At 41.5% G+C, this 23,969-nt stretch overlaps 1 protein-coding gene across 1 annotated transcript in view; it reads left to right on the forward strand.

The window, feature by feature from the left end:
- The window catches only part of SERINC5 (serine incorporator 5), a 110,311-nt gene that overhangs the window by 68,552 nt on the left and 17,790 nt on the right, over positions 1-23,969 (forward strand). The window contains exons 3-7 of the mRNA XM_045074539.1: positions 9,184-9,362; positions 9,827-9,909; positions 11,617-11,710; positions 17,524-17,735; positions 20,476-20,571. Coding sequence (XP_044930474.1) covers positions 9,184-9,362; positions 9,827-9,909; positions 11,617-11,710; positions 17,524-17,735; positions 20,476-20,571 — 664 coding nt within the window. The remainder of the gene's footprint in view (positions 1-9,183; positions 9,363-9,826; positions 9,910-11,616; positions 11,711-17,523; positions 17,736-20,475; positions 20,572-23,969) is intronic.

The raw sequence follows: 23,969 nt of genomic DNA on the forward strand, positions 1-23,969 counted from the left end.
CTGAGTCACCTGCTCACACGTCCTCTTGATACAGGCACCTCCCGTGCAATTAAAAAAAAAAAGAGTTTTAATTTACTAATCTTTAAACTAAGATTTATATTTATTAATTATTCAAACAATTTATTAGTCTATTAATTTATAAATATATTTATTAATAATCAATTATTTATTAATTTGACAGAGAGAGAGCATGTGTGGCATGCACAAGCAAGGGGAGGCAGGCAGAAGGAGAGGGAGAAGCAGGCTTCCTGCTGAGCAGGGAGCCCGACTCTGGGATCATGGCCTGAGCCGAAGGCAGACACTTAACTGACTGAACTACCCAGGCACCCCTGCAATTTGTTTTGTTTCGTTTTTTTAAAGATTTTATTTATTTATTTGACAGACAGAGATCACAAGTAGGCAGAGAGGCAGGCAGAGAGAAAGAAAGAGAGAGGAGGAAGCAGGCTCCCTGCCAAGCAGAGAGCCCGATGTGGGGTTCCATTCCAGGACCCCGAGATCATGACCCGAGCCTAAGGCAGAGACCTTAACCCACTGAGCCACCCAGGCACCCCTGCAATTTGTTTTTAAGTGAAGTATTGCCCCACTGCTTTGAAACTGCTCTTCTGTGATTCCTCTTCCCCACTGGTCGACCATTGGATCAGCTGTCAAACTAGAAACCAGGATTCCTATACCTGAGTTCCTCTGCCTTTATCTGTAGGCTTACCCCAAATCAGCAAAGAGGACCTACCCATTCCCTGGCCCCCAGTCACCAAATTCTTTGCCTCCTTGAAGAGTTAACGTAAGTTTTCACTGGGATCGACTTCTCATTCAAGACTGGTTACTTGTACGATTTGGTTTGTACATTCCACCTTGGATGTTAACTCATTCTCTGTTTACAGAGACTGACATTAGTTGGTCCGTCTCCTTTTGTGGAGGATCCCTTCATTCCATCATAATTAGTCAGTCCTCTGGGAATTGTCTTGTTTGGATTGAAAGCTTTTTGTTTACAGTTTGATCAGAGTTGTTTTCCATCTAATCAAATTTGTGGCTGCTCCATCCTGATGAAGTGCTTGTGGTGAAGGGGCTGTGAGCCCTAATGCTAGTCTCTGTCTCATGCTTCTGAGATTCTGCAGAGTTACCACTGGGAGCATTAAGTTCCTGATTTCAGAAGTGACGGGGTCAGATAAAACTAGACGTTAAACATTTAAGTTTAGTTTCTCTTGTGGCTTTTAATAATGACAAATGTAGACTTGACTCCTTACCAAGGAATGAACCTGGAGGTGGTCCCCGGGAGCACGGAAGCTGACCTCAGCATTCCCCCTTTCACAGCTGCTGGCGGTCGTGGGTAGCAGACAGACATTGCTGGACCTGGACTTATTCCACAGAGAAAAACCAAGTTGTCTTAGAATTAGAATGTTTGAAGATCAGTGGAATTCCAGAAAGAGGAGAGGCAGACAGAAAGAGGCTCTGGTTCTGAAATTCATGTTCAGGTAAGGGATATTAAACTGAACTTGAAGACCCAGTTTTTCTAGTTTTTATGCTATGACTCAGGCCAAACTGCCTACAGCTTTTTTGGCACCTTGGATTCATGCAGCCTTCTAGAAATCTGATAGACTGTAAGAATCATTAGCTTTGCTAATATACCATTTTCTTATCTTTCCAAATAACACTTCCATATCAGAGGGGCACCAATCTCATCTTTCTCCTCTCTGTTTCTTTAAGAAACCTCCCAAAGTCTGTTCTTCTGGGTTTGCAGCATCTGGGCCCCTGGCCAACCAGAGCTGTATGTGGGCCTTTCTGTGGCTCTTCTGTAGTTTCTTTATATTTATTCATCTGAGATAGAAATTGTTCGGGGAGCATAGTTAGTGTCTCTCTTGTGCAAGAAACATCATGTGGGGTTTCTTCTAGCTCCATCTCTTTGCGCTTAATACTTGTGTTGATGTTTTGAAAATATCTTCCCTGATTTTTCTTTCTTTCTCTTTTTCCCCCCATTTATTTATTTGACAGAGAGAGACATAGTGAGAGAGGGAACCCAAGCAGGGAGAGTGTGAGAGGGAGAAGAAGGTTTCCCACTGAGCAGGGAGCCCGATGTGGGGCTTGATCCCAGGACACTGGGATCATGACCTGATCCGAAGGCAGACACCCAATGACTGAGCCACCCTGGTGCCCCCAGATATATTTTCCTGACTATTGCAGTATGAATCCTTGGCAAAATGAGTAGAGCATCTACTGAATTCTAAGATGCTTATTCCCCCCATGTTCAAATCAGAATGCAGGAAACTGTCATTCATGTAATGTGCTGATTCCCTCTCCCCAAAGTTCTTTTTATAAGATAGACAGCACCTTAGAATTTAAGGAAACTTACTGTGTGAGGGGTTGTTTTGTTTTTCTTTTCTTTTTGTTTTGTTTTGTTTTGTTTTGTTGTTTTGTTATGTTTTTAGTAGGCTCCATGCCAAGTGTGGAGTCCCATGGTCTCAGGACTGAGCCAGCCAGGCACCCAGGAAGTTTACTTCATGGCTATGTTGGAATAGGAACCATGGCAAGCACTTTACGAGGACTGAGTGATTTAATTCTTGGGAGAACTTCATAAGGTGGTGGCAATATTACTTTGTTGTACAAATAGGGAATTGAGGCTCAGAGAGAGTGTGATATTTGCTCAGGTTAGTAGTGGAGTTAGGGTCGGAAGTCTACTGAGTCCTTGTTTACTCTTACTGATAATATGATGGCTCTGAGTTTGGCTGCCTTGAGGGTTGAAAGGAAGCCTCTTGCCCACAGGTCCCTACAGAACCAACATAGAAGTAGTGTCCTTGGATGCCCAGAGCCAGACTTGAAGAGGCAACACCCTGAGCAGGCCCGTCACCTTCTCCCCCCCACAGTGTAGAGTCTGTGGGTGATGTGAGTTTTCTTTTTCTAAAACTGGGATGGAGCTTGGAGTAGCAAATATTTAATCAGAGCAAATTCCCCTTGGTAAATTCTCTTGGCTTGTTCAAATAGAGGTTCTTCGCTTAAAAATATTCACCACTTACTGAGGACTAAATGACTAAGTCACCCACAGAGCGTAAGGCAGGTCTTAGTACAGAGCAACCGGTTGTTTGGCTACTTCTATTTGGGATGAAATACTCAATGCCACATAGTCACCCACTGATGAGCCTGAGAGCCTCTGGGAGTAAATAAGGGAGGGGATTTTGGGGGGTGGTGATAGAATTCAAGGTTAGGCCCTCCTGGCATTAGCATTTTTCTTGAAATGGGTGTGAGGATTGTTGGGGTGGGGGAGAGGGGACTGAAGGTAAAAGATGGGCTGGTGGAGACAAAAGGGGTACTGACTTGCAGGTGTTATAGTTGCGGGGGAGAGGGAGGTGTCAGGAATTAGTTTTGTTGATTGAGTGGAAGAAAGAAGGGAAGGAAGAAAAAGCTGAATGAATATTGTAGAGCAATAAATCCCGCTTAAATAAAACAGCTGAATAAGTGAGGTGGTGTCATGCCTCCGTGACTTTTACAGATTTAAAGCAATATTACCTGTTTCTCACAGCATTACTTAATATGGGTATAGCTTTTGTTCCTCTCTGAAAAGTTTAGAAACATTCACTTCGTGTGGGCTCTCCCATTATGTCAGTATCCAAAAAATTTATTATTTATTTTCTCTCTGTCTATTTATTTTTTATTTTTTTAGTTTTATTTTTTTAAAGATTTTATTTATTTATTTGACAGAGATCACAAGTAGGCAGAGAGGCAGGCAGAGAGAGAAGAAGACACAGACTCCCCTGCTGTGCAGAGAGCCTGATGTGTTGCTCGATTCCAGGACTCTGGGATCATGACCTGCGCCGAAGGCAGAGGCTTTAACCCACTGCGCCACTCAGGCACCTCTGTCTATTTTTTAAAGATTTACCTATTTATTTGAGAGAGAGAGAGAAAATGCTAATGTGCGCTAGGAGGGGAAGGGGCAGAGGGAGACAAGTCAAGCAGGGGAGCCTGCCACTGGGCTTGATCCCAGGACCCTGAGATCATGACCTGAGGGGAAATCAAGATGCTTAACTGACTGAGCCACACAGGTGCTTTTGTATTTATTTATTTTTGAAAAAAAATTTTTAAACTAAGTTTTATTTTAATTGCAGTTAGTTGAGATGCAATGTTATTTAATTTCAGGTGTACAGTATAGTGATTCAACAATTCCATACATCAACCATCACTCATTTCATTTCATGACAAGTTCACTCTTTCTTGGTTTCTCTCTCTCTTTCTCCTTTTTTCCCCCCTTTGCTCATTTGTTTTGTTTCTTAAATTCCACATATGAGTGAAGTCATATGGTATTTGTCTTTCTCTGGCTGACTTATTTCGTTCAGCATAATACTCTCTAGCTCTATCCACGTCATTGCAAAGGGCAAGATTTCATTCTTTTTTGTGGCTGAGTAATAGTCCAGAGAGAGTGTGTGTGTGTGTGTGTGTGTGTACACACGTGTATATTTGTATACATTTACTCATACCACCTCTTCTTAATTCATTCATCTATTGATGGACACTTGGGCTGCTTCCATAATTTGGCTGTTGTAAATAATGCTGCTGTAAACATAGGGGTGCATGTATCCCTTTGAATTAGTGTTTTTATATTCTTTGGATAAGTACCCAGTAATGTGATTGCTGAGTCATAGGGTAGTTCTGTTTTTAACTTTTTGAGGAAGCTCCGTAGTATTTTCCAGAGTGGCTGCACCAGTTTGCATTCCAACCGATAGTTCACGAGGGTTCCATTTTCTCCACATCCTTGCCAACACCTGTTTTTCTTGTGTTATTTAATTTAGCCATTCTGACAGGTGTGAGGTGATATTTCATTGTAATTTTAATTTGTATTTCTGTGATGGTAGGTGATGCACATCTTTTCATGTATCTGTCTTCCTTGGAGAAATGTCTATTCATGTCTTCTGCTGAGTTTTTAATGGATTATTTGTTTTTTGGATGTTGAATATCTGAAGATTTTAACCATGTGAGTTTACTCACTTATAAAACACAGCTAAAAATTCACACTCAAAATTCAGAAAGCACTTGCTGACTCCTCTCATTACCTGCATGGAGTGCTTCCTGTGTTCTTGCGTCTAGTCCTAATTACTGTCCTGGAGGAATTTCCAGACCAGACATTCTCACTGCGATGCCCCAGGAAGCTTCAAACCCTATAAGTTGACACAAACTCCTGATCTGTTCTTCTGGTTCACCTGTTTGTCCTCTACCAACCCTACTCCCCCACCAAACAGCACCTGCCCACTTCCCTTACTTCTTTCTTGTCATCCATATAGTCCTACCAACTCTGATCTCTACCTATAGAATTTCTGGTCTCCCTGCCAGTGGTTTACCTTCTTCATTCATTGACTGTTGGCATCCATCGACAATCCACTGGACTATTAAACCAGTGGCCTTTCAACTAACCCTCCTGCCTGAAGCCGGTTGCCTTCCCAGCCCTACCTCCATATTGTAGCTAAAATTGTTGTTTTCTCTTGCGTGTAGGATGGGGACCAGACTTCTTAGCATTAGAGTAGTACACCTGGCTCTTTGGAGCGAGATCCTGAATTTTCTTTTAGCTTTATCTTGTGCAAAAGGAATGCTCTTTTTAGTATAAGTATGTCTCATGTAATATTTAGTATAAGTATGTCCCAAATATTGTATGGGGGCATTGTTGGAAGATAGGAGAGGAACAGTAAAGTGTCCCCCAAACTAAGAAGGCAATTTTGAGACTGGAAAATGAAGCAAGCAACTTCATACAATTTATAGAGTTTTATTCAGGGTACCTTATTGATGGTGAGGGTGAGGCAGGAATGGCAGGGGGGTGGATCTGGCAGACAATGATCTATAGCAGCTGCACAGTTAATTCTCTGCAAAGTCCAGACCTTAGTCCAGATTTTTACAGAGTGAGGGGACATGGCAGAAGGGACTATCAGGAGATCAGAAGGTTGGTAGGCCCCTCATTGACAGCCAGTCTTTAATTAGATCTGTGACACCACCTGTGGTATATCTAACAGATTCACAGGAGCCTCAAACAAGCCTTCCCTGCAACCCTTATCCTAGGCTTGGCAGACATTTCTAAGGTATGTATATTAATCCTCAGGGGACCCCAAGAGGGGTCATTGAATGAGCACAAACTAAATGGAGGACCAAAGATGGAGTCATTACTGTCAGCACTCCTGCAGACATACTAAACAATTAGTAGTTGTTTATTCAAAATTTAATTACATATTTTGTGTTTTATCTGACAATCCTACATGTCTGCTACTTTGTTTTGTAGCCTTTTCAGAAACACAGTTGTGTCTCTCTCTATGCGTTTACATCTTGATTGGATCTTTTAAAAAAAAAATTGCAGTTGCAGAAACTTTGTGACTACAAAATATTTGACATTTCTTTGTGAAAACTTTTGTATCCATCTGTTCACAAAAAAGGGAGCTATACTTAATTGGGTCTCAGCAGCAACACATTTTTGCCTGAGGCACTAACTTGAAAAAACATGTTGTTTCAGAGAAACATGTTTCAGATTAGGGTGTAGTAATGACTGTGGACCTTTTTTGAGTGGAGGGAATCCTCATTTAGGAAAATGAACTCTGGTTAAACTTAGTCTTTTTGCTTATGGAAATCTGAATAGCCTCAGTTGCTATTGTTCCTTTAAGATCTTTTCAGAGGATAAAACCAAATTGTTATGCTTCAGTTTTACTTCCAGCTTTGTGTCATTTTTTTTTCCTCTGCAATATTTTTTTGTCTTGTGCATAACACTTACAGTGTGATTTTCAACTTATATTTTTATTTTGAAGAATGTTCAACTTCAATGTTAATAAGAAGCAAGGTTTCTTTTTTTTTTTTAACCACTTTATTTCCCAACATTAATAGAAATACCCTGCTTGTTCTCATTATGTAAGATTTTAATTATTCTGATAATATGCATAGATTTTACACTGAAACCTTCTGGTTAGACTAGAATAAAGCATTGTCAACCTTTCTCAGAAGGTTAAGACTTATAAAGAATGCCAGTGAATAAAAAAGAAAGCCCAATTAATATCCAATTCACAGAGTAAAATCCAGATAGCCATAAATTTAACAGATGATGTGAACCTTACTTGTAATGAGGAAGATGGACATTGAAATAAGATAGTGGTTTTTTTTTGTTTTTGTTTTTTTTGGGAAGGAAAATTTTTTCTTTGCCTTTCAAGAATCTTTTGGCTGGTCTAAAAATTAAATTGACATGAGACAGATTAATCTGGAAGAGTCAAACTTAATTTTGTACTTTGGTGGAATCCACATAATTTCATAAGCATGAGATTCCAAAGAAGGGCAAAATGAGATATATATGTTATCCTGAACTAAGGAGAAGGGCGAAGGGACCCGAGACTTCGATGGGAAGAAAAGTAATTTCCAGGAGGATGAAGAGGAGCGAATGTTTGGTAAACAAATGTTTACTGAGCCATATGGAAGCAAGGGATGGAGAAAGGAATTTTTACAAACAGACCTTGCTCAATTCCTCTTCTCTACCACACTGAGTTCACAGTATTCTGTGCTTCTCTGTGGCAGTAGCTCTCTTCCTGGAGCAGGTCCTCTATTAAATCCATGCCCCCCAGTCTAAATTTTTTTTAGGCAATTATCAGGGAGGTCAACATTTTTTTGAGTCTCCTAGAACTTGATTGTTTTCAGATAAAAATAATTCGCATACCAAAGTGCCATATTATTCTGAACTTACACATTATCTTTAAATTGGATGTTCACGTTGGGAATGGTGAGCAGTCTCCAATATTACTGATGAGATATAAATTGGTACAGTCTTCAAAAGCATGGTTTGACTTTACCTCTTGAAACTTTAAAATTTGATTCCATTTCTAGGTCAGCAGTCTATCCATATAAGGCACATGTTCAATGAAGCATGCGTAACAGTGTTTACTGAGTCAGTGTGTGTAATAACAAAAAACCACAAATAACAGAAAACAAAAAATCATCTCCAGGTGTTCACTGTGGGAATGCTTATCAGTTTTGATCTATTCTTAACCATAAAATATTAATAGTGGTTAAAAAGTGGATTGGAATTCTACATAAATTAGTAGGGAAAGGTCTCTATGGCTTATTGTTAATTAGGAAAAAACATATTGTAGAACAATACATATACTCTTTAACAAAGTTTTTTGTTTATACACTGTATATATGCCACATACAAGTGTATGTATGTACGTATGTGTATGTGGGTATATTATGAATGAATATTGGGGTTGGGGACACACTTGTAAACTAATAAAAATACCCACCAAATTGTTAACTCTTGAGGAGAGGAGTGATATTTTGGGGTGGGACCGAAGGAAGTCTTTCACTTTTTAGTCTGTATATGCATTTCACAAAAAATATATCCGTGTATTACTGTATAATTTTCTTAAAGTTCTGATTCTAGACGTCAGAATTCATTAGACTAAGTAAAGGTGAAATGGTACATTATAGCACTATATCTTTAAAAATGATTCGTAGAGGGGTGCCTGGGTGGCTCAGTGGGTTAAAGCCTCTGCTTTTGGCTCAGGTCATGATCCCAGGGTCCTGGGATTGAGTCCTACATGGGCTCTATGCTCAGCAGGGAGCCTGCTTTCCACCACCTCTCTCTGCCTGCCTCTCTGCCTACTTGTGATCTCTGTCTATCAAATAAATAAAATCTTTAAAAAAAAAGATTCCAAGAAAATTAAGAAAAAGTCTTTGGAAGAGGGACTTTTTTCTCAGTCTGCATTTCTCTGTGTACCACGTACATTTCCACATTGGGTTTTGACTTGTGCTGAACAAACACTCATGACATCCCTTCCTCATCTGGCTTTCTTTTTTTTAGAAGTCTATTTCTTTTAAGATTTTATTTATTTATTAATTTATTTCAGAGAGAGAGAGAGAGAGGTGGGCGGGGGGGAGCATAAGAGCACAAGCAGAGGAAACCGGGCTGAAGGAGAGGGAGAAGCAGACTCCTTGCTGAGCAGGGTGCCAGGTGGGGCTTGATTCCAAGACCCTGGGATCATGACCTGAGCCAAAGGCAGATGCTTAACCTACTGGGCCACGTAGGCACCCCTTTATTTACTTATTTACTTTTGAAGTAATCTCTGCACCCAACATGGGGCTCAGACCCACCACCCCAAGATCAAGAGTCACATTCTATTCTGACTGAGTCAGCCAGGAGCCCCTCTTCACCCAGTTTGAACAGATGAATTTTTTCTTTTTCCTCAGATTCCATTTTATGAAGATATTTGTAAAGGCATTAAAGCTGGTGACACCTGTGAGAAGTTGGTGGGGTATTCTGCAGTGTACAGAGTCTGTTTTGGAATGGCCTGTTTCTTCTTCATCTTCTGCCTCCTGACCCTGAAAATCAATAGCAGCAAAGGTTGTAGAGCGCATATTCACAATGGGTAAGTCTTTGGTCTTCGAGAGTGGGGGTAGATGGTCTCCCCTGATGCTTAGAGTACTGATCCTCAACCTCATGCTCATCAGACCGTCTGACTACTCTTCCTCTAGTTGAAATTGTTGACTGACCTTAGGGAAGGTGGGACTTGTCACCCCTCAGTGGCTTAAGAACTAGAGTCCTATTTGTAACACTTAGTACCACAACGAGAATTGCAGCGGAGATGAGAGTTTTTATTTCTTGTGTTAAGGCCTGTCCCTACATCATCCCCCCACCTCAACAAAGTGGTTGGGTTGGTCTAATTATGGGAAAAGGCAGTCTCCAGTCACTTAATTACTTCCCCTCGATTTGGAAGGAACAGTACCAACAACAGAAACATGGGCTGACATACTTACCTTCTAAGAGCTCTTTTGTCCTTCCATGAATATCATTTAAATACATTTCCTCTTTTTTTTTTTTTTTCCCTTCCAGCTTTTGGTTCTTTAAACTTCTGTTGCTGGGGGCCATGTGCTCAGGAGCTTTCTTCATTCCAGATCAGGAGACCTTTCTGAATGGTACAAATGGGGTATTTGGGTGGTACCTATTTATTTTGTCCTTACCTGTTTTGTAAAATTGTTGCAAACTGTAGTCCAGGGTGCCTTTGATATTTTGAATTAGTGATTTTCTTGTGGTTTCATAAAAAAGCCCCTCCTTCCCTGCCCACTCTTCATCCACCCTCTCTTCTCCCTCTCTTCTCCCCGCGACACCCACTCCTGCTTGATCTCTCCCCTATTTCCTCCCTTTCTGGCTGGGTGTTCCTCTGCAGCCGAGAGAATTCAAAGGATAATTTTAAGGCTGTTGGCCGGAGGGGAAAAGTGGGGCACTTAAAATGTGTTTGAAAACCAGTTCGGCTTGTCAGCATGATTCCCATCAGCCATGTTTGAATGGGCCCAGGGAGGCCTTGTTCTTTCCCAGGGAACCGCCCAGGAAATCCGCCTGCTCCCGACCTCCTTGGGCTGTCTTAGCAGCTTCAGATCTGCCTGCAGCTGTGGTGAGATCAGACCGGCTTCCTCTAGTCCTAGTCCTACCTGTAAACTTACCTGACGTGAAACTGTGTAACACCGAATTATGTTTCTTTTTCGTAGGATTTACCAAAATTAATTTAATTGGAAGCCTTTAATCATACCTGAAACAGGGGCCTCTTTTCATAAGAGTCCGGAAGGGAAAAAAGCCTGAATTTCAGTGGTTCGAAACTCTGTTTAACCCATACGAATTCATGTGTCTAGTTCAAGTAGTAAAAACATGCACGCAGTAGCCGTCCGTAAGGAACAGCCCACAGCCTCTCAGATGGTCACTAGGGTCTGGCTAGTTTTTAGGGTCATACTAATTTTTTTGTTTTTGTTTCAAGATTTCATTTACTAATTTGAGAGAGAAAGCGCATATATGCATGGACCAGATGGGGAGAGAGGCAGAGGCAGAGGCAGAGGGAGAGGTATGCTCCTCACTGAGCAGGGAGCCTGATGTGGGGCTCGATTCCAGGACCCTGCGATACCACTTGAGCTGAAGACAGACAACTGAGCCACCCAGGTGCCCCTAGGGTCATACTAATTTTTGTAGTCCTTAAGGAAGTTATATTTAAGTCTTATTTTTTTCCTAAAATGCTGTTAATTAGTTTTCTGTCCCCTACAGATGTACTTTTATGTATGGAAATGGTAGATTTAGGGTGGGAAGGGGCCCAGTGGTCCTCTAGTGCAGCTCAGTCATTTTTACAGACAAGCTGTAACCCAGAGGAGCGACATGGCTCACTCAAGGTTAGAGCTTCTGTGTCGCAGAGAAGTGGATCTGAGTCTCTCTGAACCTCATTTCTCTACTAGTCTCTGGTGACTCCATGGGCAATACAGTTTGAACCCTTTTTTACCTCATAACTTGTGTTTTTTAGTTTTAGATTGTGGGTCATTGTTGATTTTATGAACGACTTCATCTGTTAGGCTATCTGGCAGATGCGGTATGGAGGTTAAGCCCAGGTGCTCCCGAGCCACACTCTGTGTGTTCACATCCCAGCCTAGTCCTTTACTAACTATGGGACTTGGTTGGTTTACATGGACTCTCCATTTTTCTCATCTGTGAAGTGGGTATAGTGGTGGCACCCATTGTATGGGATTGCCTGGAAATTAAAGGTACAAGAAGAACACGGTAAAGATAACTACAGTCTTTATTCTCCTTTGAACTCAATGCCAGAACAGTCACCTCAGCTCCTTTGGGACGATGGTCTTCTTTTGCAGCCTGGCGCTATGTGGGAGCCGTCGGAGGCTTCATCTTCATAGGCATCCAACTCATCCTGCTCGTTGAGTTCGCACATAAATGGAACAAGAACTGGTATGTGCATTTTGGGGGAAGCTTCCAAGTGAGCTCGCCTGCTGCTCAGAGAAACTGCCCACAGGACGGTGTTAACCAGCAGCTCTGAATTGTGCTGGGATCAGCAGCTTGCTTACGCCTCAGATAGCTGGTCCACACTTTCCCTTCACTCCTGCTCTTTGAACCTTTTCATTCACTCCTTTACCATGCTGTTTTTCTCTCCTTTCTCCCTTTCCTTCTTCCATTTCATTTCTCTTCCCTTTTTGGCTTTTTCCCATGCGCTGTCGTTTGGGCTCTGAGTGGGCTGGCACTTCTCAGCCCTGGCTTCCTGGTTGGGATGGTGGGTGCCTGAAAATTTGGGCAGGCTTTATTGTAGGCTTCTGTCCTTAAGAGATTTTTAAAAAGAAAAAAAAAAAACAAAAAAACTTTGGAGCTGAAAATACACTTTCTGCAAAGAATATGATAGTTGTTTTCTTAAATTTTTATTGGTTCCTCCTCCACCTGCCTAAGAGTATAAAGATCCCTTCACTAGGAAGGTCTGTTGTGTTGCCTTAGAGAGCTATCCTGAATTAAAAGATGTAGAGTTCTTCTAACTGCCTTGAACATGGGATTCACATCCTAGAATGAAGTGGGAAATGCCAAACTATTAATAGCTACTTTTATTTCTATTTATTTTATTACTGAACCACATTGAGGGACGGGCAGCTAGAAGAGGGTTAGCCCTTTGAGTGCTAAGACTGGCTGGGCTCTCTTTGTGACTCCAGGCAAGGGGCACTTGGCTTCTTGTTGTCTTACTTTGCTTATAAAATACAAATAGAAGGGTGCCTAGGTCGGTCAGTCAGTTAAGCACCTGACTTTGGCTCAGGTCACGATCTCAGGGTCCTAGGATGGAAAGTATGAGCATCAGGTTCTCTGCTCAGCAGGGAGTCTGCTTCTCTTTCTCCCCCTGCCCTGTGTGCCCCCCCCCGTGCTTTCTCTCAAATAAATAAATGAAATCTTTTAAAAATACTTGAATGAAAATACCTATTGTACCTGATAAAACTTTTGCTATTTTGTAGATTTTTGTTTGTATTGTGTTATTTTATAATGTTTTGGAAAAAGGGCAGAAAGTAATGAATGAATTTGAAATTTATTTTTTATCTTGGACAAAAAACACATGGTCTGAATTCTTTGACAATCTTTTTTTTTTTTTTTTTAAGATTTTATGTATTTATTGGACAGAGAGAGAGAGAGAGAACACAAGCAGGGAGAGCAGCAGAGGGAGAGGGAAAAACAGGCTCCCTGCTAGGAGGACCCCGGAATCATGACCTGAGGCAAAGGCAGATGCTGAACCAATTGAACCACCCAGGCGCCCCTGAAAATACTTTTCATTCTGATTACATTCCTCAGCTTGGTAGTAGTAGTAGTTTCATTTTGATTTTGGTTTTGTTTCTTTGGAGAACAAATCAAGAGGTGCATGAGTGAAAGGCTAGTGTTATCATTTTTTAATTTGGTAAATATTGGAGTAAGCACTCAAATACTTACAGTTTTTAAAATTTTACAGCACATTGAATAGTCACATAGATAGCACTACAGAAATTTATTTTGTCTAATAAAAAGTCATCCAAAATTTTTTGTAAAATTTTCACATGTATACTTCAAAATATTGAACTTTTATTTTTTTATTTTATTTTTTTTATTTTTATTTATTTATTTATTTTTTAAGATTTTATTTATTTATTTGACAGACAGAGACCCCAAGTAGGCAGAGAGGCAGGCAGAGAGAGAGAGAGAGAGAGAGAGAGGAGGAAGCAGGCCTCCCTGCAGAGCAGAGAGCCCCATGCGGGACTTGATCCCATGACCCTGGGATCATGACCTGAGCCGAAGGCAGAGGCTTTAACCCACTGAGCCACCCAGGTGCCCCCCAAATATTGAACTTTTTTTTTTTTTTTTTAAGATTTTATTTATTTATTTGACAGAGAGAAATCACAAGTAGATGGAGAGGCAGGCAGAGAGAGAGAGGGAAGCAGGCTCTCCGCTGAGCAGAGAGCCCGATGTGGGACTCGATCCCAGGACCCTGAGATCATGACCCGAGCCGAAGGCAGCGGCTTAACCCACTGAGCCACCCAGGCGCCCCCCAAATATTGAACTTTTAAAAATAATAATGTCTTCAGTACTGAGTGCCTGATTTGCCCATTAAGTAGTATGTTCTCTTGAGAATACTTGTGCTTCTTCAGCTCTGATTTGACTGTTTTGATTGATTCTAAAGCCATTTTCAGAGACTAATTATTGATGCCAAGTTTTAGCAGGCATTTTGGAAGAGTTAGGCTGCTGTAAAAACCTTCCAGAAACCACTCAATAAGAATGGCTTAAGAGCTTTGCGACAAATGATGTTGCTGTTGTCTTGGCGTTGAGGCTAATATCCCAACAAAATCCCTATTGTCATCATATTCATAGCTGATTTGTCTGCCTAAAATTAGGATTAAGCTAGGAAACTATTTTCAGGTAAATTAATTTACTAGTTTTTGGGGGGTGTCGTTTTTAAATAAAGACTGTTGCTTACAGGGTTAGTCTAGAAAATACATCACTCCTTATGGAACAACCAAAGTACTTTTTCTTTCCTTTTCTTCTCTTTTCTTTTTTTTTTTTTTTTTTAAGATTTTCTCTATTTATTTGTCAGAGAGAAAGAGCACAAGCAGAGGGAGCAGCAGGCAGAGGGAAAGGGAGGAGCAGGTTCCCCACTGAGCAAGGAGCCTGACATGGGATTCAATCCCAGGACCCTGGGATCATGACCTGAGCCGAAGGCAGACGCCTGACTGAGTGAGCCACCCAAGCATCCCTTTCTTTTCTTTTTTAAAACATTTTATTTATTTATTTATTTGACAGACCGTGAGAGAGGGAACACAAGCAGGGGGAGTGGGAGAGGGAGAAGCAGGCCTCCCACTGACCAGGATACTGGATGCAGAGCTTGATCCCAGGTTCCTGGGATCACAACCAGAGCCAAAGGCAAAGGCTTAATGACTGAGCCACCCAGGGCCCCCCTTTCTTCTCTTTTCAGTAAACATCCTGAGAAGGAAAAGATCCCAGTGCTAATAGGCCTGAGGCCCTGGGCCCAGAAACCAGGAGACTCCAAGTGTTCATGTCCCCACTTCTTTTTAGGTATATTACTTGGCCTCTCTGACCTCAGTTTTCATACCTACAGAATAATATGGTTGCATTAGATGTTTCATGTGTTCTTTCCTTTCTACCTCAAATTTTGTGATTTGAAATGACAACTCTTTATCAAAAATGAAATAGCAAAAAGTAGAAGGTACATTCAGGTGTTTCTCACAAAGACCCATCTTCTAAATGTGCTAGATCTGTTATTTCCATTGTTGTTGGGTCCTACTGAGTCCCAAGCCCAAGGGCAGCCGACTCTCCCAACCTGGCACCCGCATACTGTGTTGTGCACTCTGCCGGTTTTCTGGTCCTTTTCTCATCTCCTTCCAAGTGCTTCTTCCCATTTAGCATTTACTCACATTTTGGGGGGGATTTAATTATGTGCCAGACTGTGTGGTAGGCACAGAGAGTATAAAGATATGGCACCTATGTGGGACACCTGCCGGAGCAAGCTGTCACCGAGGCGGAAGTCATGAGTCTGAAGCCGCAGGAGTGGCGGCCATTCTGCTACCTTTGCTGCACAAAGTTATGGTTTAATGGTTGATAGTCCTCACACCAGTATTCATTAAGCACATATTATCTGCCAGTCGCTCAACAGCAGGAGAAGAGCAGAGAACACAGTGATGTCCTGATCCATGGACCTTACCTCCTCCGTTGGGGAGGGCAGGGGCACCGGGAGGACATCAGTTTATGATCAAGCAGATAAGGAAGTAACAGGCTCAGTGGTAGAAAAGACTGGAGGGAAAGAAAGCAGGGTGTGGGCTTTGGGGAGAGCAGGGCAGGGAAAGGCTTCCCAATCAGGTGTGAGGGAGACAACCGTGAGAGGTGGAAGGGGGAGAGTTGGAGGCAGGACTCTGCTGGGCCCAGGCCCAGTGTGTTGAGGGGCAAACGGGCATCCTCTGTGCTGCGCCCCCTGGTGCTGAAGGGTGGGCACCAGAGGTGAGAATAGGAGAAGGCATTGGTTCAGATCATGTCAGGCTTCTGGGGCCCTTGTGTGAGATGGGAGGGCATCACTGGGGTTTGAAACAAGAAGAACATGATATGATGTACATTTTAATTCCAGAAAAGATTGGAGGAGGATAGAGTTGCAAGTGAGCAGGCCTGACTGTAGCTCGAACAATGATGGCAGCAGTTAGGTTCTGGTATGTTCCAAAGTTGGAACTCATAGACTTTGCTGCTGGTGATGAGGATGTGGTCGGGGAGGAGGGAGCTGGGAGAGGAAGATTACAGTCAGAAGTTGTTCCCTTTTTGTAAAAAAATTCCTCTTCTCAGGGTGCCTGGGTGGCTCAGTTGGCTAAGCGTCTATCTCCTGGTTTCAGCTCCAGGTCATGATCTCAGGGTCCTGGGATTGAGCCCTAGCTTGGGCTCTGCACCCAGGGCACTCTGCTTGTCTCCCTCTGCTCCTCCCCCTGTTTGTGTGTGCTCTCTCTCAAATAAATAAATAAAATCTTAAAAAAAAAAAAAAAAGCCCTTCATATGCTAAAAATAGCCCAAAAGACCAGTGGTGAAACAGTCTCACCCCACCCACATACTGGTCAGCTGTGTTCATCTTTTTCTACACGATGCATTCTGTTTCTCTGTCACTGATCACCATTTGGCTTTTAGAATTTTATTTTTCATAAGTCTCATTTTCTGTCATTTCCTCTGTGTGCCTTTTATGTTAGACTAATTCTGTCGTCATTGAGTGCCTGGCTTGGTTTCAGGAATATGATGGTCATCATCATTTCTCTCTGTCCTCCTTGTTTGTCTCTGGCTACAATAACTTTTTCATAATTAAAACATTTTAGCTGAGTTGCCTGAATGCATTCCAGTTTTGTGAAAACATGAAGCAAATTGCTCTCTCTGTGAAGGTTTGTTGGAACGTAGTTACAGCGGGGCCTTTTAATCGTAAGACGGACAGCATTGATTCACTCCGTGCGCTCTCTTGTTCTGTCCTCTTTATTTCGTGGTTTGGAACACTTTTTTGGGTCATTCTTCTGAAGAATTTCTAGAGATTATTAAACCACCACTTATTCCTTCCTTCCCTTTATTAATATATATATAAACTAGAAAGCAGATTAATCTCTGGAAGTTTCTTATTGTAAATCCCGTTATAATTTTTACTCATTTCCAGGCTGATTTTATTCTCTTCACACTCTCCCTCCATCCTACATGGCATTGTTTTCGAGAAGCAGTAGATGCCTCTTTGCAGCAGATCGATGAAAGGGCCGAGGTCAGCTAGTCTTTCTGTGAGTGAGGTTGACTTGCTGCTTCTCTCCCTAAAGTAGTAAGAGGCAGTGGCACGTTCGGGCTCCATGTTGAGCGGGGAAAATGTGAAGAGAACCCCATCTAGGAGCCACTTGTTTTTGAGACTTGCCAAAGACCGCCACAGGGTAATTCCTATTCAGAACGGGGAGGGTAGAGTCAAGTCTGTGGACGTGCATTGTAGTTGATGAACACACATTAAAAATAACGTTTTCATGTTTAGAAAACATTCTGAGCCTGATCTAAAACATTTTTGCATATTTACCTGTATCTTCTGGCTTTGCTGGAGCATAATTGTGGTAAAAGGATAGGTCTTCTGGACAGTTGGGTTTATCTTGGCCTGCGGCCTGAGAGCACTGTGAGTGCCTGAGGGGTGGTTAAGTGTGGTCAGAGAATGGGGGCTGCATTGACTTGTCTTCTCTCCCCTCTGTCTGACACTTGTGGAGAAACAGGACTGCAGGCACGGCTACCAACAAGCTGTGGTACGCAGCTCTGGCCCTCGTGACACTCATCATGTACTCCGTTGCCACCGGAGGCCTGATTTTGATGGCGGTGTTTTATACACAGAAAGATGGCTGTCTGGAAAACAAAATTCTCCTGGGGCTGAATGGGGGCCTGTGTCTGCTCATTTCAGCAGTAGCCATCTCGCCCTGCGTCCAAAATCGTAAGCACGTTTTTTTTCCCCCTTCCCCTTGATTTGTATTTTGTTGTGTCTAAATTTGAGCAAAACCTCATGTTTTTGTGTTTTTAAACTATGGTCATTCCTTAAGTTACTGTGGAGGGGTCCGCCATAGGAAGGGTAGGACACACTTGGGCTGAATGTGATAGCCGGCGTGCCTCGGGTCCAGAAAGATCGGAATATGGTGAAGTCAATCAACAGGAAGGTAGATGTTACCGTTATTATTATTTTTTAAAGATTTTATTTATTTATTTGTTTATTTGAGAGGAAGAGAGACAGGGATAGTGACAGCACAAGCAGGGGGAATGGGGGAGAGAGAGAAGCAGGGAGCCTGCTGAGCAAGGAGTGTGACATGGGTCTTGATCCTATCATGATCTGAGCTGTAGACACTTAACCAAATGGGCCACCCAGGCACTCCAGATGTTACCATTATTAAATAATGTACTACAGGGACCCTTTAAGTGGAGGATGCCTTGAGTGTGTATTAAGTTCTTCCTTGTATTCCCTGTGTAAAACTTGAATGAGAAAACTCCAGAAGGAGCTCTTTCTGGGCTCATCTTTCACCCAAGGCCTCTGGGTCAGAAATCGGGAACCATGTGGTGTAGGAGTCAGGAAATAGAAAATCCAGTCTGGCTGAGCCAGCAGCCAGCCCCGTGAGCTAACCTTCCTCAGACCCAATTCTTTCTCAGTGAAGCCAACAGAAATCTGTAAACCTTCCTGGCTCAAGGTTGTTTCAAAGGCAAATGGAAGAGGGGCGCCTGGCTGGCTCAGTCAGTAGAGGATGTGACTCTTGATCTCAGGGTCATGAGTTTGAGCCCCACTTTGGGCTAGAGCTTACTTAAAAACAAACAAAACCCCACAAAGGCAAAACGGAAGAGATACTGGGATTTGAAAATGCTTTAGAAAGTATAGGCCTGAGTTGTCTTTTATAAACAACTCCTGATATCTTAGACCAGAATACCATCTTTGGTTGTAGAAAGAAGTATTCATGATCTAATTTTCTTGAAGGTATCTTACTCTACAGGAGATGAAATGCAAGTGATATCTAGGTTTTTAATAGGAAAAGGGAAAGGTGGCCAATAATGTATAGCGCCTCCAGTCATTTCTAAAATGGTTATCTAAAAAGTGAAACTAGTCTTAGGGCACCTGGCTTGCTCCATCCCTATTGGAAGAGTGTATGACACTCGATCTCAGGGTCATGAGTCCAAGTCTCACGTTTGGTGTAGGGATTAAGGAATTTAATAAATAAACTTTAAAAAGAAGTGAACTAGTATTGAATAATTTAAAGGTTTTCTGGTACTGAAAATTCCAATTACATTATTGAAAATGAGAGTCCTAATCTCCCAGTCCCTTTAACTGATCAGTTAAGAATTTCCTAAAACATGCTAGTATTCAGATTAAACTTCCATTTGGATTAAATCCTACTTTTTAAAATAGTTATAATTTGAAATATTTAGTTTAATGCCATTAGTTGCTGAAGTTAGTCTTATTCCCGTGTCAAAGAGCAGCATTTATAAAAGTCTTATTTCTAGGGATGCCTGGGTGGCTCAGTCATTAAGCATCTGCCTTCATCTCAGATCATGATCCCAGGATCTTGGGATCGAGACTTGCATTGGATTCCCTGCTCGGCGGGAAGCCTGCTTCTCCTTCTCCCACTCCTGCTTATGTTCCCTCTCTCGCCATCTCTCTCTGTCAAATAAATAAATAAAATCTTTAAAAAAAAAAAAAAAGACTACTTATATACTTTTGTTGTATAGTATAGTTTATCTTATTTAATTTAAAAGGAGATTTTATTTATTTGTTTATTTGAGAGAGAGACAGTGAGAGAGGGAACATAAGCAGGAGTGGGAGAGGGAGAAGCAGGCTTCCCGCCCAGCAGGGAATCCAATGCAAGGCTTGATCCCAAGACCCTGACCTCATGACCTGAGCTGAAGGTAGACACTTAACTGCCTGAGCCACTCAGGCACCCCTGGTTAGTAAAATTTAGCAATTAAAACTTGAAACAAATTTAATCAGAGGGAAGACTGGATGAACTCTGAGTCCTTTCATGTAGGCAGATGGTTAAAAATTCCACCCAAAAATGATACATCCTTTTTGTCATTTCCTGGTAACTCTGAATGAAGGAAACACCTCATTTAATTTAAATATTATAGCATGTTAAAGCTCTTCCCTCAATGACTGCTGAACCCCAGTGCCTTCTTCTTTGACCTGAACTGGTATTCACGAAGGTTTTTTGTTTTTTGTCTATTGACAAGTCGAAGTTTTTCTGCTGTCATGGACTTCAAGTGTCTGATGGCCTCCTAGAATCTGGAATCCATGCCTTGTGACATCTGTTTCCCATTTATCTCACTAAGCTACATGGTCTCACCGATAATGATGGTGAATTTTCTTCTGAGGTCTTAAGATTTGAGAACTGGTGTCCATGAACTTCAGGAGGACCAGGCAGTACACTTAATTCAGTTGTTATTAGAGTGATGTGGCAGTAGAGGACTGCAGAACCTGGCGTCTCTAAAACAACATAGTCAGGCTTCGTGGATAATTCTGCCCCTTTCCCTGTCTTTTTAGTGTTGTTTGGAAAATAACATTATTGACCTTTTCCTTCCTTCAGAGATGGGGGTCTTGGTTTGAGAAGCATCATTTGGGGATGGGGACCTCGTTTTCTTAGGCTTTCTTATTTTTGAAATTTCAGACCCTGTGTTAAAATCTGACCCTCTGATTTTTCCAGGACAGCCCCATTCCGGGTTACTGCAGTCTGGGCTTATAAGCTGCTACGTGACGTATCTCACTTTCTCGGCTCTGTCCAGCAAACCCGTAGAAGTAGGTAAGCCAGCCCGCCACCTTAGGGAGTGTGTGCGTGCGGTACAAATATTTTCATTGTGGAGGAAGGAATTTGAACTGTTATTCAGAATGTCGAAGGTACAATAAATTGAATGGATGATCTAAATTTTTCACTAGATAAAGTCTTTAAAATTGGATACGAAAATGAAAAATTTCTTCTCCTGAGTCTTCCCGCTGTGTAGGGAAGACAGGAACAAAGATGGGTTGTTGAGTTTGCTTTGGAGCCTAATATGCATTTTCCCACTCTGTGTTTTCAATGAACGTTACTGTATTTTGCTTATTTTGTGTTGTTTTTTGCTTGTTGTTAATTTACTTTTCTTCAGGTGGTCATCTCTCTGACGTAAGAGAGAGTGGGAGAAGGAAGCAGGAGACAGGATTTGAGCCCAGCTCTAACAGTGGCTGACTTGAACTGCTCTTCTTAAATGCTGTTTATTTATCGAGACTATAGAACATGCATGAACTTGGGAGTCAGACCGCCTGGGTTTATAGCTTGCTTCTGCCACTTCAGTAACTTGTAGAAGGTTATACCTCTCTCTGCCTAGATACCTTGTCTTTAAAGTAAGGATTTTCATTATTATTTTATCAAGGCAATTAAATAAGATTCCTATTTTATAGGGTAGTTTTAAAGAATTCAGTGAGTGTGTATGTGTGTATATGGTCCTGGCATGTTGTAGGTACTCTATGTGGGTTAGCTATTGTTACTGGAGAGTGGTTGTAAAGATTATTTGAGAACTATAAGAGCCCTGTCGTATTATAAATTGTTAATGTATGAGCCCCTTGTCAGTAAAACACCAAAAGACCATTTTTTTAAAAGATTTTATTTATTTATTTTACAGACAAAGATCACAAGTAGGCAGAGAGGCAGGCAGAGAGAGATGGGAAAGCAGGCCCCCTACTGAGCAGAAAGTCTGATGCAGGGCTTGATCCCAGGACCCTGAGACCATGACCTGAGCTGAACTCAGGCGCCCCAAAAGACCATTTTTTATTTTGATTTCTGAACTCACTGTATTTCATTATCTATATCAGTTTTGTGATAAATGTATATATAAATGTATACACACATATATACACAGAAGTATTTATAAATGTGTGTATGTTTGGGTACATTTGATCTTTTATTATAAATCAAGTTAAATAAATGTGCTATCTTTTCTCTGGAATAGAAAATTGAAGTTTTCCTTTTTTAAATGTAGGAAGTAAATGTAAAGATCATCTTTAAAGTTTTACATACATGTATTGTGTGTATGAGTCTTGTCTTTAGAGCTTTTTATAGTGCAGAGTGGTACAATTGTAGGTCTTATATTAAGTATAGTCTATCCTAGATTTAATTCTTTTTTAAAATAGCTCTATCTTGACTCTTAAGTTTTTTTATCTAGCTTCTTTAAGAATTTCTTTTACAGCTATTAATTTTTGGTTTTAATATAGTGAGGTTTTTGGTTAGAGTGTTTTTCTCTTAAATGGCAGTTATCACTTAAAAACAGAAAACTTACTCGTAGTTTCAGGAAATACTATTTAAAGAGAAAAGTTCATATTTTGGTCAGTTAAAAAAATTTTTTTCCCCTTTGGCTTAAGAATAAAGATTCCTTACACCACAGCACAGTTATTTTTGCTGTCTCAAATGTGAGTGCCAGTAATAATTGTAGTCCATCTTCTAATACTCAGAATGTGCATGTTTGTAAAATGGTTTTTATTTTTATTTATTTATTTAGGGAGTGGGGAAAGAGAGAGAGAGAATCTCAAGCAGGCTCCAGTCCCAGTAGGGAGCTTGTTGCATGGAGCTTGATCTCCCAACCTGGGGATCCTGACCTGAACCGAAATCAAGAGTTCGATTACTTGGGATGCTAGGGTGACTCATTAGGTTAAGCAGCTGCCTTTGGCTCAGGTCATGATCCCAGGGTCCTGGAATCAAGTCTAGTATTGGGCTCCTTGCTCAGCGGGGAGCCTGGTTCTTCCTTTCCCTCTGCCTACTATTCCCCTGCTTGTGCACACATGCTCTCTCTCTCTCTCTCAAATAAATAAATAAAATCTTAAAAAAAGAGTTGGATGCTTAACCAGCTGAGCCACCCAGGTACCCTACTTCTTGAAACTTTTAAGAAATCTAGAAATCTAGAAAACATCAGGATGTTCATATGCTATTTTTTTAAGCTTTTTTTTTTTCAAAGATTTTAAAAATTTGTCAGAGAGAGAGCACAAGTGGGGAGAGCAGCAGGAAGAGGGAGCAGCAGGCTTCCTCCTGAGCAGTGAGGCCAATGTGGGGCTTGATCCCCAGGATCCTGGGGTCATGACCTGAGCTGAAGGCAGACACTTGACCGACTAAGCCACCCAGGTGCCCCTAAACTTTTTTTTTTTTTAAGACATTTTATTTTTAAGTAATCTCTGCACCCAGTATGGGCCTTGAACTCAGAACTCTGAGATCCAGAGTTGCGTGCTCCTTTGACTGAGCCCGCCAGGCACCCCAGGGTGTGTTTGTGTTTAGCACTTATTTTTATTTTTATTTTTATTTTATTTATTTATTTGACAGAGAGAGATCACAAGTAGGCAGAGAGGCAGGCAGAGAGAGAGAGGAGGAAGCAGGCTCCCTGCTGAGCAGAGAGCCCAATGCGGGACTCGATCCCCGGACCCTGAGATCATGACCTGAGCCGAAGGCAGCGGCTTAACCCACTGAGCCACCCAGCCACCCTTATTTTTATTTTTTTAAAAGTAGGCTCCATGCCCAACATGAGGCTTAACCTCATGGCCCTGAGATCAAGAGTCACATGTTCTACCGATCATGCCAGCCAGGCGACCCCACACACTAATTTTACCCCACCTTTGCACAGGTAATTTTATTCTGTCCTGTGGATGTCAGCAATTTCATAGACTGTAATTTGAAACACTCAGGAAGTACACACCTGGTATTGTCATGTTTCTCTACATCATGATTCAGTAACTGTTAACCAGTTATACCTATTCAATACACTGAGCAAAATGATATGTTTGTTCTGTTCCCTTGTAAACAAGACTTTTGTGCACAGTAGTAACAAATGGAATTAATGCATACTGCAGTATCATTGAGGAAAGAACTTCTCTTTAAATAACTCTTCTGTTTATAAATAAACTGATTTTTTTATTTTAGCACTGTAGACTTAGCACATTTACAGTCCTGATCAATAAAAAGAAATAAGATATATATATATATATAAAGAAAATGTAGAGAGGCGGCATCTGGCTGGCTCAGTTGGCAGAGCATGTGACTCTTGAGCTCTGGGTTGTGAGTTCAAGCCCTGAGTTGCGTATAAAGATTACTTAAAAATAAAATCCTTTTTTTTTTTCTTTTAAATTTTTATTTGCCTGTTTGAGTCGGAGAGTGAGTAGAGAGAGAACACAAGCTGGGTGGGGGCT

Source organism: Mustela putorius, unplaced genomic scaffold (genome assembly GCF_011764305.1).
Source record: "Mustela putorius furo isolate JIRA1106 unplaced genomic scaffold, ASM1176430v1.1 tig00537350_pilon_pilon_pilon, whole genome shotgun sequence".
NCBI classification, from domain to species: domain Eukaryota; kingdom Metazoa; phylum Chordata; class Mammalia; order Carnivora; family Mustelidae; genus Mustela; species Mustela putorius.